The sequence below is a fragment of the Saccopteryx bilineata genome, chromosome 3 (genome assembly GCF_036850765.1).
Source record: "Saccopteryx bilineata isolate mSacBil1 chromosome 3, mSacBil1_pri_phased_curated, whole genome shotgun sequence".
In the NCBI taxonomy this organism is placed as follows: Eukaryota; Metazoa; Chordata; class Mammalia; order Chiroptera; family Emballonuridae; genus Saccopteryx; species Saccopteryx bilineata.
Genome location: NC_089492.1, coordinates 282,904,969 through 282,929,558, shown reverse-complemented (window position 1 = coordinate 282,929,558; position 24,590 = coordinate 282,904,969). Strand labels below are relative to the sequence as shown.

The 24,590-nt window shown below is 49.0% G+C and overlaps 1 protein-coding gene across 1 annotated transcript in view; it reads left to right on the top strand.

Annotated features, from left to right (window-relative positions):
* Window positions 1-24,590, top strand: part of FHAD1 (forkhead associated phosphopeptide binding domain 1) — a 133,822-nt gene that overhangs the window by 46,236 nt on the left and 62,996 nt on the right. The window contains exons 5-11 of the mRNA XM_066270378.1: window positions 2,247-2,356; window positions 5,565-5,798; window positions 11,542-11,665; window positions 13,451-13,581; window positions 16,218-16,307; window positions 18,067-18,171; window positions 22,995-23,102. Of these exons, the coding sequence (XP_066126475.1) occupies window positions 2,247-2,356; window positions 5,565-5,798; window positions 11,542-11,665; window positions 13,451-13,581; window positions 16,218-16,307; window positions 18,067-18,171; window positions 22,995-23,102 (902 nt within the window). The remainder of the gene's footprint in view (window positions 1-2,246; window positions 2,357-5,564; window positions 5,799-11,541; window positions 11,666-13,450; window positions 13,582-16,217; window positions 16,308-18,066; window positions 18,172-22,994; window positions 23,103-24,590) is intronic.

Sequence of the window (24,590 nt, the reverse complement as noted above, 5' to 3'; positions counted from 1 at the left end):
GTGATGGTTGTGCGCCCCGGTCCTGGGGCCCGACCTGCCGGGTCAGACCCTGACTGTGCCCCTTACCAGCTGTGCAGCCTTAGCCAGGCTGTCCGCACCTGGCCCCCGGGGTCTCAGCGGGGCTGACATTAGCACCTGCCTCACAGCGTTGCCGTGAGCACCAGCATGGAGAGCACCAGCATGGAGAGCACCGCTGGCCAACGGGCCCTTCGTGAGTTGTTAGGTTTGAGTGCGGCCAGGCAGCGTTTTTGTTCTCAGTGCACCTGGCACCTTCCCCACCGAGACGTACAACCAGAACCGAGACGGCTGGGGGTTCGCACTGGGGTTTGACCCCTGCCTAGCTGTGTGAGCTTAGGCAGGGGTTTTCTCTCTGTGTCCCAGCTTGCACATCTGTAAAATGGGATTAGTAAACTCATTCTGAGGGCCACAAACTGAGCTGTGGTCCCAAACCACATAGTCAGGGAGAATGACATTAACAAAATGATCAGAGAATAGCATCTATAAAGTCACAACTCCAGGCAGGAGAGGAACCCGGTGCCCTGAGAGAGCTCATGACTGTAGGACCTGACTTTGTTGGGAGATCAGGAAGGTGTCCCAGAGAGAGTGACACTCAAGCTGAGTGCCGAAAGGCGAGTGACACTCACTAAGCACGCAGAGGAGGGGACAGTGTGGAAGGGACTTTGAGTGCCGTGTGGTGGAGGGATAGGGTGAGTGCAGAGGGATGGGCAGTGTGGCAGAAGGGTGAGTGAGCTCCCCAAGGACCGTGGCTCGAGACCACGGTAAAAGAACAATGAGAAGTGACGGGCAGTGTTCGGCCGGGAGGAGACGTGACCCACGGTCCAGCCACACCAGGCCGTGTCTGACTTGGTACACGTTTGCCACCACAGGGATGGCACTGAGGGCATCACTGAGAAGGGTTCTGCTTGTCTGAGACCCGGGGAGAAATCACTGGCTCTAAAATGCATAAATAAAACATGCAGAATCAAAATGAATAAACGATTGGATAAATGTCCACAAATGGGACAGAGCATACTTCATTAATGGTTAATGCTGGCACTCATTAATGTTTCATGACGCTTGAAGACAATTGGTTCAATTTCTCACTTCACAAAAAGACAAGAATGCACCCAGAAGCCTTAGTCAGTTGGCAATTTAAAATGCAGCACTCAGAGTCAAGGGAGCTCAGGAGCAGAATTATAGAAGGCCTTCCAAAAGTTTTACAGCAAAAAAAAAAAAATGTATTCAGTGTCGATGTGAGTGCATTATGACGTTTGGTGCGGCGTAAAGCAGGGACCCCAGACGTCATGATGCCACCACCCCTGAAAGTCATTCAAATAGCCCTTGTAATATTAGCGGTGAATAAGAAAAAAAATCAAGAAAACCAAATATCGATCAAGTGGGTTCTAGTTAAATACACTTGGGGACACTTGTACAGTGAGTGGACTACAATGCTATTGTTAGGAATGCAGTGTATCTATCAATACTGATGGGGAAGGTGTTTTTGATGTATTGTCAGGTGAAAAAGCAAGCTGGAGAAACATCTCTGCAACATAAACACTTTTTTTGCTGCTGTTGTTGTGGTTTTATTTTGCAATAAAGATAGCTGACATTTGGTGCTAAATGCTCTAAACCAGGTGTAGGACACTTTCTGTAAAGAGCCAGATAGAAAATATTTTAGCCTTTGTAGGCCGTGAGGGCCCTGTTGCCGCTACTCAATTCTGCCATTGTGGCTGGGTTCAGCCATAGACAATATGTAAATGAATGACTGTGGCTGTGTTCCAATAAAACTTTATTTACAAAAACAGACGGAGGGTCAAATTTGCCCCTAGGTCCACAGTTTGCCAACTCCTGCTCTGCATCATTATTTTATCCTTAAATAGCTCATTATAACAGAGGTTCTTAGTGTCCCTAGATTATATATGTGGAAACTAAGGTTCAGAGACAGTAAATGACCTACCCAAGGTCATTGGCTCTTAACGTGGCATAGAAAAAAGTTGGAAAGAGACACATCAAAGTGAGTCGGCCCAGCTAACACCGGGAAAGAGGACTGAGGTGGCTTTGTCCCTTTCTAATACGTCTGTAGTGCTACCATTGTTTTTCAATGAACATATACACCACTTTGTCATTTTTAAATTATGTAAGATGTAAATCTCAGCAGGAAATGAATGTGAAATTTAATCTGAAAATATTCCTTAAGACCTTAGGGAAACTCACAATTTCCTGTGTGTCCTCTGTTGATGCATTAGTGTGGACCAATGCCGTGGAACTGTCGGAACAACCAGTGGCCGAGGGCATTCCCAGGGCAGCACCTCCCAGGGAGATTTATGTGGACCAGGACCTGACCGAGCAGGATAAGGTGAGGGGCCTCAGGGAAGGTCAGAGCTACGGCAGCAAGCAGGATCGTGGAAGAATCGCCACTGCCCCGTGTTCTAGAAGGGCTCTTTCTACTGCTTCCAGGAAACCACCTCTCACTCCCAGAATAGTCCATCAAAACTCTGGGAACTGCTCCTTTTATCCCAAGTAACAACATCTACAACCACAGTGTACTGAGCACCTGCTGTAGGCTGGTCCGTGTCCTGTGCAGTTGACATTCAATTAACTTGTAAATCTTAACCAGCTCCAACATAGATTTTTTTTTTCACCCTCACTTTACAGATGAGGGAACTGACACTCAAAGAGATGGAGTAACTTGCCCAAAGTTGCACAGTATGAGGGGCAGAGTTGGAAACCAAACCTAGGTCTGGTTATCCTCTAAGCTGGTCCTTCCAACTCCCACATGGTAACTGGTCAACCCCGAGGGATGGCCGGTGGTGGGGACACACGTTTCCTAGCAGGAAGAGGTGAGCACTGAGGTCAGAGAGGACCACGGAGATTTAGAACCTAAAACAGCTAGAATTTAGAATCAGGAGCCAGAACAGGTGAATTCAAGCAGTTCTGGGAAGGGTCCGGGTTGATTTCTCCCTAAGACACAACCTGAACGTTATCCTGACAGAAGCAGTCGTATGATATCTTGCCTTTCTGAAGGCCCAGGGCCTGAGGCAGTAGCCGTCCTCCGAGTCTGTGAGGAGGACAGCCACCAGGGGTCCTGGTTAGACATGAGGTTCTGACGCAGGTGTCCCGGCGCCAGACTGAGAAATGTGGGAGCAAGGTGAGAAGCCAGGTTCGGATGCTGGGTCAGTTCTTGATTGCTGTGTGACAAGCCACCCCAAAACTTAGTGGCTTAAAACAGTAATTTATATTTTCCCAGGATCTGCAGGTTAACCTGGAAGGTTCTACTGGTGTCCCCTGGCCTCACTGATGTAACTATCAATATAATCAGCCTGAGGCCTCTTCAGAACTTGCACAGAGATTGCCTAACATCACTCCTACTACATTTGATTGGCCAAGCAAGTCACAGGCCAGCAGGATTTGGGGGGTGGGGAGGGGAAACAGACTCCACCACTTGATGGCAAAGCTGCAAAGTATTTGTAGCCATTTCTCAATCCACCCCAGTTGTTAAACTGAAACTATAATGTAACCATATATATATATATATATATATATATATATATATATATATATACACTTTTTCCTATATATGTGTCCTGTGCACATATACACCCTGACTTGCCACTTCAAGTACAAGTGATGGTGAAAAACTCAGTGTAAGCCAGAAAACATAAAAGGCACGTACTGGCTCATCTTGCTGGAAAACATAAAGGCCTTCTAGCTTCAGGCATGGCTAGATCCAGGGGCTCAGATCGCGTCATCAGGACAGCCCCCTCCACCAGTGTCTCCCGGTTTCCCTCAGAGTTTGGCTTTCTTCAGCAGGCTGCCTTTGTGTGTTGGGAAAGACAAACTCGAGCAGCTAAACCTATAAATTTAAAGTCTATGACCCAAAAGGAGTCAAGATCCCTTCCCTCTGTGACTGGCATTGAAATCTCCAAGAAAACTCTGACCGGCCTGAGTCACATGCGCATGGGAGGCGGGACAGGAAGGAGCAGGGCTCAGGATTTCCAGTCTTTCTTCTTATTTTTTTTTAAGATTTTATTTATTGATTTTATGGGGGAGAAGGAGGGAACGAGAAGCATCAATTCATAGTTGCTTCACTTTAGTTGTTCATTTCTTGTTTGTTGTATGTGCCTTGATCGGGCAAGCCCAGGGTTTTGAACTGGTGACCTCAGCACTCCAAGTCAATGCTCTAGCCACTGCACCCCACAGGCCAGGCTGGATTTTCAGTCTTACCAAGACCACAGAGAAGGGGGAGCCATTCCTCAAGGAAGGGACGAGGTCCTCCCCAGAAAGGCAGAAACCACAGCCAGACGCCACCCCCTGCCGGCTTCTTTATACTCCAGTGCGCTGGACAGGGCCTGGCACGTAGTAGCTGCTCAATGTATGTTTGCTGCATGAATAATTAATAAGCACCTGCTTGAGCCTGGCCACTTCCGGTGACTTATCACTGGGTGAAACAAGGGAGACTGCTACCCAGGAGTACAGAACGTTTGGTGTCGTCCCTTGACATTTGGTCGCAAACATTTACAAAGACCCCCCCCCCAAAAGGCCCATTGGCAGCATTTGGCAATGTCAGACAGGCTTCCTCGGGACCCTGTCCTCCCCCAAGTTAGGGAGCTGGGGGACCATGAGTCTGATGGGGCCCCTCCCCAGGCAACGAGCTGGCCTGGAAAGTGCCCACTTACCTCCTTCCAACCAACAGGAAATGGTTGGAAGAGCAGGAAGTCCTTCAAAAGCAGACATTCTATAGCTGCATTTGAAAATGCGTCTGGGAACTTTTTTTTTTTTTTTAAGTCTTTCTGACATTTTATTGATAACTTCTGCTGACAAGTTTTGGGGATTTTTTTCCCTTTTGGAGGAAACTTCACAAGTCCTTGGGCTGCAGAACTTTTTCTTCCCGCGAACCGGAGGAGTGGGTTAATTACACCTGTGGGTAAAGTCGGCCAGCGATGTTTTTTCCAGCCCAGAGTGTACAGGAGCCCACATAAATAAATCACGACACCTGCTCATTTACCTTCCAGATTCTGTTTCCTGGAATAAACTTTTACGTGAATACCCAGAAGGGACAGGGAGGACCAGGAGAGGGGAAAGAGAGAGAACGGAAATATTTCAGAATGTATTAAATTTTTTGAAGTTAAAAAATAGCCCTCATTATAAGCAGGACGTGGTCGAACAGAACGTCATTTTCCTAATTACTTTTCCTCGGTCCCCAGTGCACAGGGCCAAAATGGTATAAATAAAAAATACGATCAGCTTTCTGGCAACATAAGTTCCCGACGGGGATGGTCGTTCTCAGTATGAAAGTATAATTTTCGGGGAAAGGAAAGTTTCGGTACCTGTGAGGCATAAGCATCCATTGACAGGAGCCTAGACACAAGTAGGTCATTTCAACCAAACTCTTGTCTCCAAGAGGTTTTCCAGGAGACAGAGAGAGCCGCCTTCTTCCCCACCCCGCCTGCCCTCGCCTTCCTAAAAGAATTACGCTATGCTCGGCCTATATCTTTTTAAACAAGCTCGACCTTGACCCCAGACCCACACCTAGTAAACTTCTCTCTCACCTGGCCCCCACCCAGGATGAAATCATTCTGCTGCTGGGGAAAGAAGTCAGCCGCCTCTCAGATTTTGAACTTGAGTCCAAGTACAAAGATGCCATGATAGTGACCCTGCAGAACGAACTGGCCAGCCTGCGCCAGACGCTGTCGGAGACCGCCACCCCCTGGAACAACAGGGTGGCCTCGCAGACGGTTCCGACTGCCGGTGAAGACATCGGTGCCAAGGAGAGAGAGATCCAGAACTTGAAAGGCCAGGTAGGACTCCGAGACGAGACGGGTCGCGCGAGGACTTAAAGTCACGACTCAGGGTACCAGCTCTCAGGTGGAGCCCTAGGAGAACTGTGGGGAGCCACCCGGGTAGCTAGGAAAGGGGTGGTCGGCCCAGCAGGGGGGCTGAGAACACACATCCCAAGGATTAGAGACTTGGCAGGTTTCCAGCCCAGGAAGAACAGTATTAGCTTTGATTAAGCACCTACCAACGTGCAGGAACGGGTACAAACGCTTTAGCTTATTTTAACCTCCCAAACCTCCGACACATACTGTTCTGCCAGTGAGGAGACAGACAGGCTCAGAGACGCCCAGGAACTTGTCACAGCTTGCACTCGAGTGAGCGATGGCAGTACGGTCTGAGCTCCCTGCAGACCCCGTGCTCGCTCCCCCCTTTCTATTTCCAGCCAACACTGTCACCTCAGTGGCCACCTCTCACCCCCACCCAGCCCCAGCCAGAAAGAGCTGTGGGCAGTTTGCTAGAGAGCGGGAGGCGGAGTCCCCAGTGTTCCAAACTCTGCGGCCTGTCCAGAGCCCGAAGGGAGGAGCTGGCTCCCTTGTGGGGAATCTCATCAAACAAAAATTCTCCACCCACAATTTCTGGATTTACCAGTCACGTTCTTTCTCTTGAAACCAGATCCAATTAAAAAAATAATTACTTTAAAATTGGCTGGAGATTGTGTACATAAATTATACCTCAACAAAGTTGATTGAGAAAAGAAATTGGTTGCTAATGAGCGTTGGCCTCAGCTTAAAGCCTTGGTCAGGTTCGACCCTCTTCTCTGGTTCTGTTACTGCCTTTCCCTTTCTGGAACCAACGTAAGACGCACAGTCTCAGTCCTCGACGTGGGCCCTAGAAAAGGGCAGAGGTTGTGCGTGGTGAACCTAGGAGATGCTGCCCAGAGACTGTCGGCTCCATGAGGACAAAGACTAGGCCCAGTTACCTTCCATTACTCTGCCAGGACCATGTCTGTTCATTTGTTCCTTCATCCATCCATCTATCAATCCATTTATCCACTCATCCATTTATCCATCCATCCATCCATCCATCCATCCATCCATCCATCCATCCATCTACCTATCCATCCATCCATCCATCCATCCATCCATCCATCCATCCATCTATCCATTTATCCATTCATCCATCCATCTGCTCATCCATTTATCCATCCATCTATCCATTCATCCATCCATCCATTCATCCATCCATCTACCTATCCATTTATCCACCCATCCATCCGTTTATCCATCCATCCATCCATCCATCCATCCATCCATCCATCCATCCATTTATCCATCCATCCATCCATTCATCCATCCATCTACCTATCCATCCATCCATTTATCCATTTATCCATCTATTTATCCATCCATCCATCCACCCACCCACCCACCCACCCACCCATGTATTCTTCACTCAAATAAATGTTTGTGGGGTGCCTACCTTGTGTCATGCCCTCCTCCAGGCTATGATAATTCAGCAGAGAAAAGGGTAGACATGGTCCTTGCCTTTCCCAGATTACATTCTAATGAGGGAGACAGTAGTCAATTAAATAAATATATGCCTTAACATTTAAATGAACAAATGACTCGCCTCCGGAACCATTTTGAAAAACCATGAAAGCAGCTGTCCTCTAGGAACTGCTACCACAGACAGTTGCCTTGATGTCTAGCTGACTCACTGGTGAGCGTCCTTTTCTTTTCTGAACCCAATTAGGCCATTGGAGGGGGATATGTCCCTTTCCATTATTCTCCCATTTCACAGCTTTCCCAAGCAAAAGCGACATTTCTTATCCAAACACATGAATGAGGATGAATATTCCCCATGTGTCTTTTTTTTTAGTTGAAATATATTTGACATATAACATTGTGTGATTCCCACAAATCTCTGACTGTCAGCAGCTCACATTAGAGTATTGTTCAAAGTGGCTAGTGATATCTGAAAAGGGGAGTTGTTTGTTTGTTTGTTTTTAACAAAGAAATTATCTAGAAACATTTACACTGACCCATCATACTCCCCCCGCCCCTGATCTTCACTTGTAACTGAAGGAGCCTATTTTATAACAAGGCCCATCTGAACAAGAGGCTGCAGTTGGTTTGAGCCCTAATCAAAATTCATCCACTCATAGTTTACTTTCTTAAATATTCTGCAGCCTGCAGAACATTCCGCCAGAAGTACGTGTCACAGGGCAGTTTGATTTATTGCTCTGATTACTTTCTGTGTTTCCCCTGGTCGTGCAGACAGTATATGCATAATGATTTGCCCTCAAAGGGCTTCAATCTGCTCCAACGTCACTAGAAAGCGCTCACCTCCATGTGCTCTCGCGTGCCTGTGCTAATCAGCAGCGGAATTATTATCTCAAAGCACTCACTTCACCTGACACTGTTATCTTCCTTGTGACTCGATGCCTACTTCATTACACAGCAAAACAGACATTAAACTTCTTGGTGGGTTTTTTTAATTTTTATTTTTTTTAGTGAGAAGAGGGGAGGCAGAGGGACAGACTCCCACATGTGCCCCAACCAGGGTCCACCCAGAAATCCCACTAGGGGGTGATGCTCTACCCATCTGGGGCCGTTGCTGTGTTGCTCAGCAACTGAGCCCTTTTTTTTTTAGCATCTGAGGTGGAGGCTGCAGAGCCATCCTCGGCACCCAAGGCCAACTCACTCGAACCAATCGAACCATGGCTACAGGAAGGGAAGAGAGAGAGAAAGAGAAAGGGAGGGGGAGGAGTGGAAAAGCAGATGAGTGCTTTTACTGGGTGCCCTGACCTGGGACATCCACATGCCGGGCTGATGCTCTACCATGAGCCAACAGTCCAGGGCCTAAAGTTCTTGGTATTTATGCCAATTACAGACAATATGGACATTTAAAAATACATATATAGTGAAAGAAATGAATGGGTTTGAAGGCTATTTAAAGTTTTCCCACAATCCGAAATCCTAAAACTCTGATACTTCGACTGATATATTTTATATCTGTCAGAAACACTGCAGTCTTTGTGTGTGTGTGTGGGGGGGGGCATCCCTTCTGGAAATTTCTGTTGTGCCTCTGGTATCATGCAAATGGAAGCATTAAACTGGGTAGAACTAGAAACATTTTTAAAGAATTATTCTGGCCCTGGCTGGTTGGCTCAGTGGTAGAGTGTCGGCCTGGTGTGCAGGAGTCCCGGGTTCAATTCCCAGCCAGGGCACACAGGAGAAGTGCCCATCTGCTTCTCTACCCCTCCCCCTCTCCTTCCTCTCTGTCTCTCTCTTCCCTCCCTCAGCCAAGGCTCCATTGGAGCAAAGTTGGCCTGGGCGCTGAGGATGGCTTTATGGCCTCTGCCTCACACACTAGAATGGCTCTGGTTGCAGCGGAGCAATGCCCCAGATGGGCAGAGCATCACCCCCTGGTGGGCATGCCGGGTGGATCCCGGTTGGGCGCATGCGGGAGTCTGTCTCTCTGCCTCCCTGCTTCTAACTTTGAAAAAATACACACAAAAAAAAATTACTCCAAGTACCTTTTATGGGAAAGTTGCATCTACCCCCACAGAACAGTAAGAGATAAAAGAAACTTTTCACTCAGTTTCCGAAGCACAAAGGTACAAAAGCAAGAGGGTATGCATGTTGGGGGTTGGGGGAGACAGTGACCTTTGTCATATACCTCCACCATGTCTCTGATACCCCAGGGAAAAGGTAAATGTAACTGCCCCAAATGTCATAGAACCCAAACCATGATGGTGCAGGAAATGGGTCAGAAAATGGAATGAAACCTTGATGGTTCTATTAATTCTACCCAAGTAATGACAAGATTTTCCGGGACAGAAACCAAGAATGAAGATCATGAGCGCCATCTGGTGGCAAGGCCCTTACCTACATGATGTGAGCATGTCCCACTCCATTCCTTTTTCTATGCTGTACCTACAGCACACGACCCTTATAAGGGTTCCTGAATTTCCTCTTAACAATGATCGCACTGGTGTTAAAGTGACCTGAGACAAGGCTTACAAATGCACACAAAAATATTACCAACCTACCTTCCCCCAAGACAGACGAGAGAAGCTGAAGCAAAAACACACTGCAGCCTGACCAGGCAGTGGCGCAGTGGATAGAGCGTCGGACTGGGATGCAGAGGACCCAGGTTCGAGACCCCGAGCTCGCCAGCTTGAGTACGGGCTCATCTGCTTTGAGGAAAAACCCACCAGCTTGAACCCAAAGTTGCTGGCTCCAGCAAGGGGTTGCTCAGTCTGCTGAAGGCCCATGGTCAAGGCACATATGAGAAAGCAATCAATGAACAACTAAGGTGTTGCAACATGCAATGAAAAACTAATGATTGATGCTTCTCATCTCTCTCCATTCCTGTCTGTCTGTCCCTGTCTATCCCTCTCTCTGACTCACTCTCTGTCTCTGTAAAAAAAAAAAAAAAATAAATAATTTAAAAAACAACAACAAAACATTGCAGGTTGTCAGTGAGAAGACAGTCACAGTTCACAGCCATGTACCATGTGCCAGGCATACTCCCAGCGCCTGGACATACAGCAGCTTATTAAGACCATTTTCATGGTCCTATCAAATTGGGACTACCCTCACCCCATTTAGAGAATGGAGAACGACACAAAGTCCAGCGTCCTCCCGAGCTCACGCGGCCCGGCAGCGGCAGACGCGGAACGCGAAGGTCACCGTCTGGCTCCCGAGCCTGTGCTGTGCTTCAGAGCCTCCAACTTTTGAGGCTGGTTCTAAGGGCCAGAGGGAAGACCTGGAACCCAAACTGGATTTGAATCTTGACTCCAGCTCTGACCAGCTGTGTGACCCTGGGCAAGCAGCCTCACCTCTCTGAGTCTCGGTTTGCTTACTTGCCAAATGGGAGCATCACTGGGACCTTTGGCCTCTAGTGGTGCTGTGACAGGTGATGGAAGAAGCAGCATCAGTGACCGGCTCTGTACACCCCGGTGTGTCCCCTGAGATACAAACGAGTGTTATCATTGGAGAGAATTACATTCACAGCCTGCTCCCTGCCTTTGAACTTTTCTCTGCATCCAGTGGTGCTGGATGACCTGGGACCAAGGGCTCGTGTCCTTGTGACGGAGAGTTCAAGGTCATAGGAAGGTACACTAAGGGAGCAAGTTTCCCCAAAAGCAGCTCTGCCTAAAGCCCCTGTGTGGACAGAAGGATAAGCTTCATGTTTTTTGTTTGTTTGTTTGTTTTTTAGTGAGAGAGAGACAGAGCCAGACAGGGACAGACAGACAGGAAGGGAGAGAGATGAGAAGCATCAATTATTCATTGTGTCACCTTAGTTGTTCATTGATTGCTTTCCCATATGTGCATTGACCGGGGGGCTACAGCAGAGCCAGTGACCCCTTGCTCAAGCCAGCAACCTTGGGCTCAAGCCAACGACCTTGGGCTTCAAGCCAGTGACCATGGGGTCATGTCTGTGATCCCACGCTCAAGCCGGATGAGCCTGTGCTCAGGCTTGCGACCTCAGGGCTCCAAGCCTGGGTCCTCTGCGTCCCAGGCCAACACTGTCCACTGCACCACCACCTGGTCAGGCAGCTTCATGTTTTGATTACGGATGAAACGGTGGTCACGGAAGGAATGGGCCTTCTCCTGTCCCTTCCACTAGTTAGAACTACAAAGCTTGGTTTCCCCAACAACCAAGATCAATCTGACTTTCTGTCCAGCCGTGGAGAAGCAGCAGTGTGTCCTACAGACCCAGGCTGGCCCTCGCTGACTGTGTTGCCTCCGCCCACAGGTCAATGCCCTACAGAAAGGCTACAGCCAGGTGTTGTGCCAGAACCTGTCCGAGAGGAACTTAGAAATCACGTCCCTGAAGAATGAGAGTGAGAACTTGAGGAGAGACAACGCTATCAAGTCTGGTGAGCTCCCTCTGGAGTCGGGCCTGAGAGCTGCCACCCTCCCCCTATACCAGTGCCACGGCAGACATGACCAATCAAACACTGCAGCTTTCTCGTGGGGTGGCGCTGTGGCCCCAGAGATCTGCTCAGCCGCTCTTTCACCAGCCAGGGTCAGTGAATTCGAGTTTGCCCCTAAGAGAGGGTTATCACTATCGGTTCCTAGGGCAGGGCCTGGTAAATATTTGAGTCAATGTCATCTCTTAGCTAGATGTTCTCCTGAGCACGGGCCTCACCAGGAGAACACAGGACGCTGTGTGGCTTGGGCAGTTCCAAAGCCAGCTTGCCGTGAACACAGACTAGCGTGTAGACCCCATGGAGTCACCGCTTTAAAGCCCTCGTTCGCTTACCCATTTCACCCTAGCACGCCAGGGCGCAAGTGAAAATGTTTTTCTAATCTATCCACAGAAGTAGCCTCATGCCAAGGAGCTGGGGTAGAGGAGGGCCCGCCAACGCAGGGTCCAGGCACAGCTGTGTCTTAGCCCGGAGTCATTGATTCCTTCAACATGTTTATCGAGCCCCTACTAGGTGCCAGGGCCTGTTCTAGGTGCTGTGGGGAGAGCCCTGAGCGAGAGAGCCAGATCCCTGACCTCACAGGGCATGCATCTGGGTGTGGGTGACGGACAGAAATCAGTGAACAGGTGAATAAACAAGCCCATTATAGAGAAAACAGGGCAGCATGCTGGCAAAGTGTTTCAGGGGGTTAATGCAAAGGGAGAGTAGCTTCGTGGGTAGGCAAGGATGGGTCTCTAAAGGGGTGAAAGGGAAGAGCGGAGAGATCACAAGTACAAAGGCCCTGCGGCCAGAGCAAGCTGGCTGTGTTGGAGGTGAAGGACACTGGGGCCGGAGTGGTGGGAACGGGGGCTGCGAGGCCAGACGGGTCAGCGGAGAGGCGGGGCTAGCTCTCAAGGAGGTCTCTAGGTCGTACTCTCAGGGTGATATGAGGCCACTGGGGTTTTTTAAACAGAAAATGACATGTCTAGAGACCTGAAGAGGATGGGGTCATTAACAGAGGAAGAGGGAGGGAGAGCAGCAGGTATGGGGAGCAGGCCATGAGTCTGGGTTGGGCATACTGCTCTTGAAGTCCCCGGTACCCAGCAGGAAGCGTGACCATTGCCGGGAGAGCTCAGTGCAGCGTTGAACTGCGTGTGAATCACTGTCTCTATGTGAATCTCTGTCCTGTGCCTGAGGGCCAGCCTGACCACTGTCTTCTCTTCTGCCTCAATCTTTACATATACACACACCCCCTTCCTCCACCCCTCCCACCCCACCACACCCTGTCAGGCTCTGCTCATGCTCCTCTCTAACTTAGAGTATCCTAAGATATTTGCAGGGCAACCCATACGGGCCAGGTACTCCTCTGGGCACCAGAAACATGACGAACTCACGGGCCTTTCCTTCCCTTCCTCCCCGACCGCTGCTTGTCACAGCTCATTCATGCTTCAAGCCTGTCTCAGACCTCTACGTTTGGTCCTCCTAACCACCAGCATCGGCATCCCCTGGGTCATCCCCTGAGCCTCAGGCCCCAGCCAAGACCTCCCGAATCAGACCTCCTGTGTCAACAAGACCCCAGGTGTTCCGTGTACACATCCAAGTTTGAGACGCGTGGGACTGGGTTATGCTGCAGTAACAAACAGCCCCCCCTTCTCAATGGTCCACAGTCGGCTGGTCACAGTGGCCATGACTGTAATCCTTATCGCCTCTTTGACATTCTCTTTTTTTTTTAAAGTTCTTTCTTTTTTTAAACAGGGATAGTGTCCTCTTTGCAAAAAGACATGTTAGCAAAGGATGAGCAAGTTCAACAACTCAGACAGGAGGTGAACCAACTAAAAAGTGACAACAAAGAAAAGGATCACCAGCTGGAAGCCCTCAGCTCCAGAGTGAGTGTGGTGTGATCGTGGTCACCAGTCATCAGGATAGTATAGCTGCTGTCATTTGCCTTGGGCCCAAATGTCCCTGCCCTCTCTGACACCTGGCGAGAGGAGGCCCATGCCCAAGGGCGCTGGGAGGAGAGCCGCTGGGTGGGTCACCTGGAAAGACTAAAAGCTGGGGGCTGAGTTCTTTGCAGCTTTTCAAGAAGCAGCATGCGTGTGGCTCAGAATAAGCAAGAGGTGTATTCAAATCTGGAAAACGTTTTCTAACACCTGTTATAAATTAGTTTAATCCCAGCAGCAAACACATAATTAGCATTTCTTGCCACTGAGAGGTTTAGCATAAAAGCAGATTGGGATCCCTCTGTGAGCAGGGACCACATGGGCTTCACCCCCGGCCCAGTCATCTCTGGTTGTCATAGCTGCCTTCACAGCAGGATGGCCAAGGGTCCAGATGTGGACGTGCATGTGGCTCTCACCCCTGCCCTTAGACCTCAGTGTGTGTCCGGGTTCCTCCAGGTAAAATGGGCCTGCGAGGCGAGTTAAGAGCTTTTTAACTATAACTTTGACGGTCCTCATCCTGTAAGGTAAGACTTCTTTGCATTCGTATGATCTGTTTCGATGAGTCAAAGTAAAACCTAAAAGCTTTAGTCTCAGGTGGCATCCCAGATGCAAAGCGGCTGCCTGGTCAGCTGGCGGTCCGCGTGGGTACCCTGGTGGGAACAGACTGGAGGTTCCAAAGAAAAGGCAGAAGCGGTGTCTGGCGCTTAGTACCAGACCTAGTCCAGAGCTGGTGACCTGATCAGGCGTTGGGTCAGAGAGATCAGGGTCCAACCTCAGAGCTTGCTTTTATTGTAACTTATTTGGCCTCCATTTCTCCATCTGTGAAATGGGGGATAGCAGATTCATTTTTCTGAGAAGCGGGAAGTCGGTTTTAATTGTGTTCTTCTGCCTCTGCCCCTGGTCCACCGCCCCGCCAAGCTCTCTGCCTGTTTCTCCGGGACAGATTGACGGCCTGGGCTCCGGGTATCAGGTTTGTGTGCGGTGCGCATGCGTGCGCGTGCGTGTGCGTGTGCGTGTAGGGGAGGGGGATGGGTTGTACAGCTGATGCTAAGTGGGAGAAATAGGGGGCGGGGAAGCAGCACCTGCTAGGCTATTCTTCCTCAAATTCGTTTGGATTATTTTTCTCCCATGTCCCCTTCCTCCTCGACCTTGGAATGAGGTCTGCCTTCTTCTCTAGCCTGTGCCTTCGTCCATCCGCATGTGGGCTCCCCACCACCAAGGGTATCGCTCTCGTGAACATTTGGGATACCGACCTTTTTTTAAATTACGTATTTGATGGTGTCAATTTTATAAAATAAGTAGATGGCATTAAAAAAGCAAAATGCTGCCTGACCAGGCGGTGGCGCAATGGATAGAGCATCAGACTGGGATGCGGAGGACCCAGGTTGGAGACCTGAGGTAGCCAGCTTGAGCGCGGGTTCATCTGGTTTGAGCAAAGCTCACCAGCTTGGACCCAAAGTTGCTGGCTTGAGCAAGGGGTTACTTGGTCTGCTGTAGGCCCATGGTCAAGGCACATATGAGAAAGCAATCAATGAACAGCTAAGGTGTCACAAGGAAAACTAATGATTGATGCTTCTCGTCTCTCTCCATTCCTGTCTGTCCCTATCTATCCCTCTCTCTGACTCTCTCTCTCTCTGTCTCTGTAAAAAATAAATAAATGAATAAATAAATAAGAAAACAAAATGCTGCCCCAAGAAATCACCATTAATATTTTGATTATATTCTTCTAGTCTTGTTTTTACATATTTATGAGAAGTGAATAATTTATATAGTTATATCTTACAGTGAATTTATACACACCTTAAATTTTTAAATGCTTACTAACATCTTAAAATTTTAAATGCTTACTAACGTGTTTTCTTATGTTAGTAAATAAAAGCTTTTATCATTGGTCTTAAAAGCTACACAATATTTTCCTGGGTGTACACAGTACAATAAAGCAGCCTCCTATTATCGGACACTCAGGGGTTTGTTTGTGTTTTTGTTTTAGTGTGGCTAACAACGCTGAGAAGCACATCCTTGAGTCTATGGATTTGCTGACTTCTCACTGTCCTTATGATATATTTCTAAAGTGGAAATTTCTGGATCAAAAAGAAAGGCCCATCTTTCTGCTCTAAATGCCTGTTTCTGAATCTCCCTGCAGAAGGGCCGGTCCATCTACCCTTCCACACTAGGGCAGTGGTGTGTCTTTGAGATGAACCCTGCCTCGAGCACTAAGAACCGTCCAAGGTCACGAGTGAGCTCCACCCCATCCCTAGGCTCCTGAAGGCCATGCTCAGCGGGTCCCAGAGGAAAAACATCCCATTCCTCTACCCTGAGGACCCAGACTCTGCAAAACTGGGTTTTTCCCATGAGGTGACTCACTGGCTTTTGAAAAAGAATTTTGGTGCTTTCTTCCTCAAAACTCATGAGCAGCATGCACTAGGGGCTGCCATGGGATCCCACGTGTCCGTCAGACACAGATGGTCTGGCCTCTCGGAATTTGGGGGTATGACTGGTCATGCTCTGAGAGGCCAACGTGGGGACATGGGACCCCCAGGCAAACTCACAAGGCTTTGCTGTCTTTTTTTTTTTCTCTATAGTGCTCAGTGCTCAAAGAGGAGTTAAAAAAGGAAGGATCTCAAAAGGAACACCGGGAAGCCCAAGAGAAAGAGTTAAAACTCTGCAAATCTGTGAGTTGAACTTCCTCACCCCTTCCTCATTCCTGGGCATCCACAGAAAGAGTCGTCAGCCCATTGGGCAGCACAGTGCTGGGCTCGATGATGGTTGTTGTTGAGGCGGTCTCGTGATTCTTTGATTTGCTGCCTCTGGGAGGACATGGCGGGAGGACCATGGACAGCACTCTCCCAGGATTCTCTGGGCATGGGCTTCAGCCCCCTCACCGGGTTTCCCTTGGAGCTCGGCTGGGGTTGGGATACGGACAGCGACAGAAGCTGGCCAGGAGGTCATCACCTGCTGCCAAAAATTCACTGTGGTCCCTGCCCCTGGGCTTATCTTCCAGGGTCACACTTTTATCATAGAGATGGGCCCTATTACTGATACAAAAGTTCTTCCTTAAGTAATTTAATTTAAATACATTCATTTTATACCATTTTGTAAAAACAAAACAAAAATGCATCATTTGCCTTTTATAGAAGGTGAATATTAAAAAAAATACAGTGAAAATATGACCATTAAAAGGAAAATGTTTAGCCTGACCGGGCGGTGGCACAGTCAATAGATCATTGGACTGGGACATGGAGGACCCAGGTTCGAAACCCTGAGGTTGCCAGCTTGAGCACGGGCTCATCTGGCTTGAGTACAAGCTCACCAGCTTGAGCGTGGGATCATGGACATGACCCCAAGGTCACTGGCTTGAGCAAGGGGTCACTCGCTCTGCTGTAGCCCCCAGGTCAAGGCACATATGAGAAAGCAATCAATGAACAACTAAGAAGCTGCAACTAAGAATTGATGCTTCTCATCTCTCTCCCTTCCTGTCTGTCTGTCTGTCTCTATCTGTCCCTCTCTCTATCTCTCTCGCTCTGTCTCTGTCACAAAAATAAAAGAAAAGGAAAGGAAACGGTTCAGCTCTGGCCAGTCAGCTCAGGGGATCGTGTTGGCCCGACTTGTGGACATCCCGGGTTTGATCCCGTCAGGGTACACACGAGAGGCAGCCATCTGCTTCTCTGCTACTCCCTCTCCTCCTTTTCTCTCTCTTCCCCTCTCACAGCCAGTGGCTCAATTTGTCTGAGTGTCAGCCCTGGGTGCTGAGGATCACTTGGTTGATCCATGTATTAGCCCCAGACGGGGGTTGCCGGGTGGATCCCGGTTAGGGCACATGCAGGAGTCTGTCTCTCTGTTTCCCCTCCTCTCGCTAAAAAATATAAATAAATAAAAATAAATAAATAAATAAATATAAAAATAAATAAATAAATAAATAAATTGAAATGAAGCTTCTCCCACATCACCAGGCATACGGTTCCCATCTGCTGGGAAGCAAGTGCCTTTGACACAAGGAGTCATGCTCCTCTCCTCTCCACGTTGGACACATTCCTGTTCTCTCCTCCTGGTGGGAAAGAAAGAAATTTCCATTTTGTTCTCCAAACAGCCCTTATTCAAACTGATCTCAAAAATATACCCCAAGAGAAGAGATTCTAAGGCGCTGATGGATATCTCACTTTGTTTAATCCAGGGTACACGCTGATTTTCAAACGAGACTAATCATTTTCATTTACCCCGCACTTTCATTATATCAATTGAAAGAAAGAAAGTCTACTTTGCTCTACAGATGTACAGTCTCCTCCAGGGGATGGAATTTAGCTAATATCAGACTAGATTTGCACCTTAATGAACCCAATGAAATGAGTTATAGAGATTCAGCCCCTCCAGCCCATCGGGGCTGAAACCCTACACACCATCAGGGAGGGCAAACTTTTGTTGAAACTCTTTCAGCAAATCCAAGGCATGGAGAAAGAAGTGTGGAAGCTCAGGGAAGAGTTGAAGAAGAGTACCATGGAGCAGAGTGTGATCTCTAAGATGTTCCAAGAAAAGAACAAGGTACATCCACAGCCTGCTGGCCCAGTGACCCCTCTGGGCCAGGCACCCCATACACACATCATCTCCATTAATTCTTAACACTGACCCTGTGTGGTCTATGCTGGTATTAACCCCACTTTACAGTTGGGAAAATTGAGGCTCTCAGGGGTAGAGGAAGTTAGAAGCTACCCAGGTTTACTCAGATAAAGTAGATGTGGCAGAAACTTGAATCCAGGTCTGTCTGACTCCAAAGCTCTTATGTGAGTAACCACTATCCTAGACTGCCTTCAGATCTTTTTATTATTATTATTGAGAGGTGGGGAGGCAGAGACAGACTCCCACATGCACCCTAACCAGGATCCACCCAGCAAGCCCCCTACTGGGGAATGCTCTGCCCATCTGAGGCCACTGCTCTGTTCTTTGGCAACCAAGCTATTTTAGCACCTGAAGGGAGGCCATGGAGCCATCCTCAGCACCCAGGGCCAACTTGCTTGAACAGTTCAAGCCATGGCTGCAGGAAGGGAAGAGAGAGAGAGAGAGAGAGAAGTGGGAGGGGTGGAGAAGCAGATGGTCGCTTCTCCTGTGTGCCCTGACTGGGAATCGAACCCAGGACTTCCACGTGCCGGGCCAACACTGTACTGCTGAACCAACTGGCCAGGGCTGCCTTCAAATCTTAACTGTAAAATTACCCAGACAAGAATTGCTCCATTAAATCAAGTTTACCTGTGATGTTGTTCAAACTGCAGTGCTCTTATTGATCTTCCTGTCGTAGTGCTTGTCAGTCTTTGACAGAGGCATGTTTTTTAAAATCTGTCATGATCACCTGACCAGGCGGTGGTGCAGTGGATAGAGCGACGGACTGGGATGCAGAGGACCCAGGTTCGAGACCCCAAGGTCGCCAGTTTGAGCGTGGGCTCATCTGGTTTGAGCAAAAGCTCACCAGCTTGGACACAAGGTCGCTGGCTTGAGCAAGGGGTTACTCGGTCTGCTGAAGGTCTGTGGTCAAGGCACATATGAGAAAGCAATCAATGAACAACTAAGGTGTTGCAATGAAAAACTGATGATTGATGCTTCTCATTTCTCTTTCCTGTCTATCTGTTCCTGTTTATCCCTCTCTCTGAATCTCTCTCTGTCTCTGTAAAAAAAAAAAAAAAAATCTGTCATGATCGTGGATTTATGTATTTCTTCTTTTAATATCATCAATATATGTTTTCTGTATTTTGAGGTTGTTACTAGGTACATATAAATTTAGAATTTTAGTACTTTCTGTTGGGGGGAAAAAAAAACAACTCAAAACTTTGATCATCTTAAAAATGTCCCTCTTCATCTCCCATAAAGTCTACCTTGTCATTAATACATCGCCATCGGCTACACTGGCTTTCTGTTGGTTAGGGTTTTTATGGCGTATCTTTTTCATAATTTTCCTGTCAGTCTTTGTTTCAATCCCCCCCCCCCCCCCCCGTCTGAATAGCATGTCATTTTTACAAACTGCAGTCTGACAGCCTGCGTCTCCTAGCCCACTTATAGAAAGTGCAGCTGCTAGTATACTGGAGTTTAACTCTATCCTCTTGCTCAGTGCCAGCTGACCTATATTTCTTTTTCTCTCCTTTCTTGTGTCCTTTCGAGTGGATGGTTTTCTATTACCATCTTGTCTCCATTAGCTTGGAAATGTTTCACTCTTTCATTATACTTTTAGGAATAATAAGACAATAGCATTCACCCTTGAGTTACAAAAATCCGATATTAACTGAGTTTTTCACTCTCTTAGTGGTCATCCTAAAGACTGTAATATGCATTCCTTTTCTTCTTCTTCTTTTCCAAGTGAGAGGAAGGAAGATAGACAGACTTCCACTTGCACCCTGACCGGGATCTACCCGGCAACCCCCATCTGGGGCCCATGCTCCGCCCATCTGGGGCCATGCTCGCAACTGAGCTATTTTTAGCATCCAAGGCGGAGATTCCACGAAGTCATCATTAGCTCCTAGGGCTGATGCACTCAAACCAATCAAGCCATGGCTGCAGAAGAAGAAGAGGGAGAGAGAAGGGGGAAGGGGAGGGGTAGAGAAGCAGATGATCACTTCTCCTGTGTGCCCTGACTGGGAATTGAACCTGGGACATCCACATACCAGGCCAACATTCTACCACTGAGCCAACTAGCCAGGGCCTATAATATGCATGGTTGACTTAACCAAGAGCCAATATCAAATGATTATTATACCCTTGACAATGCAACAGCTTTAGAACACTGCAACCTCACTCCTCCAGATGTATATGTCAGTATGTCAATTTTTTTCTGTCTGAAAAACACACTTGAGTGTTCTTTTCAATGTAGTTCAGTGTGATGAAAACATCTCTCAGATGTGCATGTATGTCTGAAAATGTATATTTGACCTTCATTCTTAGAATGCATTTGTACGAAGCACTGAATTCCACGTTAGCTATCGTTTCCTTTCAGCACCAAGTACATCTTTGTAGTGTCCTTCGGTCCCTGCTGTTCCTATTTTGAAGTCATTGCTAAACCTAACTAATGCACCTTTGCATAATCTCTATTTTCCTGGACTGTTTTTAAGATTTTCTTTTCCCTTGATTTCCAGCCATTTTATTATGATTTATCGAGGTGTGGATTTATTTTTATTTACCTTGCTTGGAGTCCACAAGCCCCCCTGAACCTTCAGCTTGGCGCTCAGTGTTAGTTCTGCCCTCATGCTGTATACCACAGAGGCAGTGAGGCGCTCCTGCAGGCTCCAAGCAGGGGACTGATACGACTACGTTTGTGATTGATAACAATGGTGAAAATGATAGCTACGATTTCTCATGTATTAGGCCAAGCATTTCATCCCTTTTCACCGTCACAGCAGCTCTATTGACCTAGAAACGATCCTTTCCATTTTACAGATGAGGAAATCGAGGCTACTAGTTACTAACGCAGTAAGTAGCCCAAGGTCAGTAAGTGGTAAAGCCAAGGTCGGAAGCCAGGTGGCGTCTGATATCCATGACTGTGGCATAGCCACTGGCCACATGTGACTGTTCACATTGAAATTTTTTTTTGTATTTTTCTGAAGTTGGAAATGGGGAGGCAGTCAAACAGACTCCCGCATGAGCCCGACTGGGATCCACCCGGCATACCCACCAGGGGGTGGCGCTCTGCCCATCTGGGGCGTTGCTCTGTTGCAACCAGAGCCATTCTAGCGCCTGAGGCAGAGGCCACAGAGCCATCCTCAGCGCCTGGGCCAACTTTGCTCCAATGGAGCCCTGGCTGCAGGAGGGGAAGAGAGAGAGAGAGAGGAAGGAGAGGGGGAGGGGTGGAGAAGCAGATGGGTGCCCCTCCTGTGTGCCCTGGCTGGGAATTAAACCCGGGACTCCTGCACGCCAGGCCGACGCTCTACCACTGAGCCAACTGGCCATGGCCTCACTTTGAAATTTATCAAAATTAAATAAAATTTAAAATTCATCTCCTTAGTCACACCAGCCACACATCTCAAGTGCTCGATGGCCGGATGTGGCCAGCGGCTGCCCTGGTAGACAACTTAGACACGAAACATTCCCATCATTGCAGAGTTCTGTCTGACAGAGCTGCTCTACAGCTTGGTGACTCTCACTGTACCATGCAGAGTGTTCTGGAAGGAAGTAAAAATAGAGGCAAGGAGGCCAGTTACCACAGGCCAAAGGTTCTCCGTGCCTGGCCGGGGCTGGCACAGGATAGGAGCGCAGAAGTGGAGTGGACGTGAGGGGGTCGGAGCAGCAGGTGTGGAGAACACTGGGTGTGTGAGACGGAGAAGGGGGGCAGCTGGAGGCGACCCCGAGGCTTGGGGTCAGGGGCGGGATGGGGGGACAGGAGGGCAGGTCTTTATGGTGGGGAATATAGGTGAGAGCAGAGTCCAGGGTTGGGCTTTGCTTTCATGGCGTGTGGGAAAGTCTGCTGAAATAGCAGTCAGAGCACGTTCAGACCTGGGAGAGTTGTTTATGGAGGAATCTAGGCCCAGAGAGGTTGGATGGCTTTTCCAAGATAACTTAGCTAGAGGCTCTTCCACTGGCCCACGCTGTGCAGATGTAAGCTGCAAAGGGCTCTTCTGGATCTTTTATTACATCTGCGTAACCCTCCCCCCTTCCGCTCTCTAGCAAACAGTTTGTGAAGTTGTTTCAGTTTAAAACCCTTTGATTTATTTAGGAGAGTTTGCCTCATTTCCTGGTAATGCCAGAGCCCTGGGCTCAGCTCGTACTCCCGAAATGTTTCTTGTTCAGCAACGAATTGAGCAGCCGCAGTGTCCTGTGATGGCCAGCAGAGGGTAGCACCAAGCACTCCCAAGCTCTCCTCTACAGTTGACTGTTACCCAAACAAGGGGGAATAAATCTGCAAGCTTTCAGACTTGAAACACCTTCTCTTATAGGCTGTGATTCTTTGCTTAGCAAGCCTCCCAGAGTCGCTTCCAGAACCTACTTAAGAAGAACTATACTAGTCTAACCACTATGAGTCCCCATGAAATCTCCAGGAGGCAGTATTGGTATCATCATTCCCATTTGACAGATGAGAACATGAAGTTAACAGAACAGGGAAATAACTCTCCCAGGGCCGTACGGTTTTCTTAGGGAACCGAGTGGGATTGGAGTCTGCGGTCCAACAAGCACAGTTAAGCCCAGGATGTAGAGCTTGGCCCTTTTCCCCAGGAGCCGGGTCCCTGTGCGGCTGTCTCTGCCCCGTGCACACCTATGACCCCTGCCACAAGGGCTGCAGCTGCCCCGTCCCCTGTGGGACTCCCCCAGTCCATTAGGCCTCCTAGAGGAATCTCACCAGAGCACATTATGATCACATTAGCAGCGAGTGCCCACTTTCGTCACCCTTTCAGGTTGAAGACAAGCTTCAGGAGGATTCCAGAAGGAAATTGCTTCAGCTACAAGAAATGGGGACCAGAGAGAGCCTCATTAAAGTCAATTTGGAAAGGGCAGTAGGTCAGGTAGGCGTGCGTGCTCCAGAGTCCCCTTCGCTGGCCCACGTCCCTCGGGGATGTTCTGCGCCCCAGTGGCTGGTGGGGGTGAGTGAGGAGGTAGACGGATGCAGTTGGATTCTCCCATTGATCTCGTGGGCAGAAGCTTTGTGTGTGTGGCTTCTGCCTCCCGGTGGACGTCCCTGAAAAGGCTTTTCCTGCTGGGAAGCTGCCCACTCTGTTAGTTCGCCATTGCCCTCTCTGATGCCTGACCCAATTAACCAGCCCCGCTGGCCCCCCTTGGGAAGGGTCTGCGCCTCTTGACCCTGATGGTGTTTCTAGTACTTTCTCTCGAGCAGTTGTCATCTGACATTGACCACTGTCTCTCCTCCCTGGGGGGGTCCCCAGCAGATGTCACTGTCAGGGTCCATAAGGAAACACTCCTTTCCTTAAGAGAGTAAACCCCCAGAATGGCAGAGCTCATGCGAGACAGAGAAGTCTCTGGGCAGGGCGGCGAGCAAACCTGGCCCAGCAGGACTGGGGGTGCCATTCCTCTGATGCTCAGGCCTAGGACGGCCCGCCGGCCCCTCCCTTACACGTGGCACTGACGGGAGGGCCAGAACATGCAAATGAGACTTCACCAAAGGCCCAGGGAGAGCCAATGGGAAGCCCGGATGGGGGCACTGACCCTCCAGAATATGGCCTACCAAGGGCAGCCCACCTTGGGCTCCTCCTCAAGGCGCCTGATCTGGCAACCATGGCTCCAGAGCATCTCAGACTATTTAGCATCTACATGTACTTGTGCTTTTATTTTTCTTCTGGGAGGGAGGGTCCAGCATGCTGCTCCATGGATTCACAGAAGGGTCTGCGAACCACCAAAACAGTTTAAAAACTGCAATCCTAAGGGTCCTTCCATCCCACCCAACCCAGCCCCCAAAGCCCTTGCCTTTGGTAGTGTCCAAGCCTGACCCAGCAGTGTGACCGGGCTTTTTCAGAGGCACCCACAAGTTAAACAATAATGCTGACTCTTGGGCAGATTTTAAAACTCCTTCAACAAATGTCCACCGCCATCACCCCAGGTCATTCGTCCTGCAGGGTGTCCATCCCATAGCAAGAGCGGAGGGCCTGCCCATCTGGGCTTCGCTCTGCGCACCTGCGCTACCCCCTCCCCCTGCACTTGGCAGTCCCCAGCACACACTGATCTGAGGGCATAACCTGGGCCACTTGCCCAACTGCCATGGTCCTGGTTCTGACTCGAGGAAGAAGTTATCTTGGAGAGAACCCTCAGAGACAATGAGATTCCTCCAGGTCTAGACACAAGAGAGAGAGGGGATGAGCCCCAGCTCAGTCCCCAGACTTTCCTACCCCGACCCCTAGTCTCTCTGGTCCTGCTCTCTGTCTAAGATTCGCCCCTCCCCCCCCCCCCCGACTCCAGGACCAAGCCCATCTTCCGAGAGAACCTGTCCCTCCGCCCCTGAGCAGTCCCATAGGGTGCCTCTGGTGGTGAGGGGGACCATC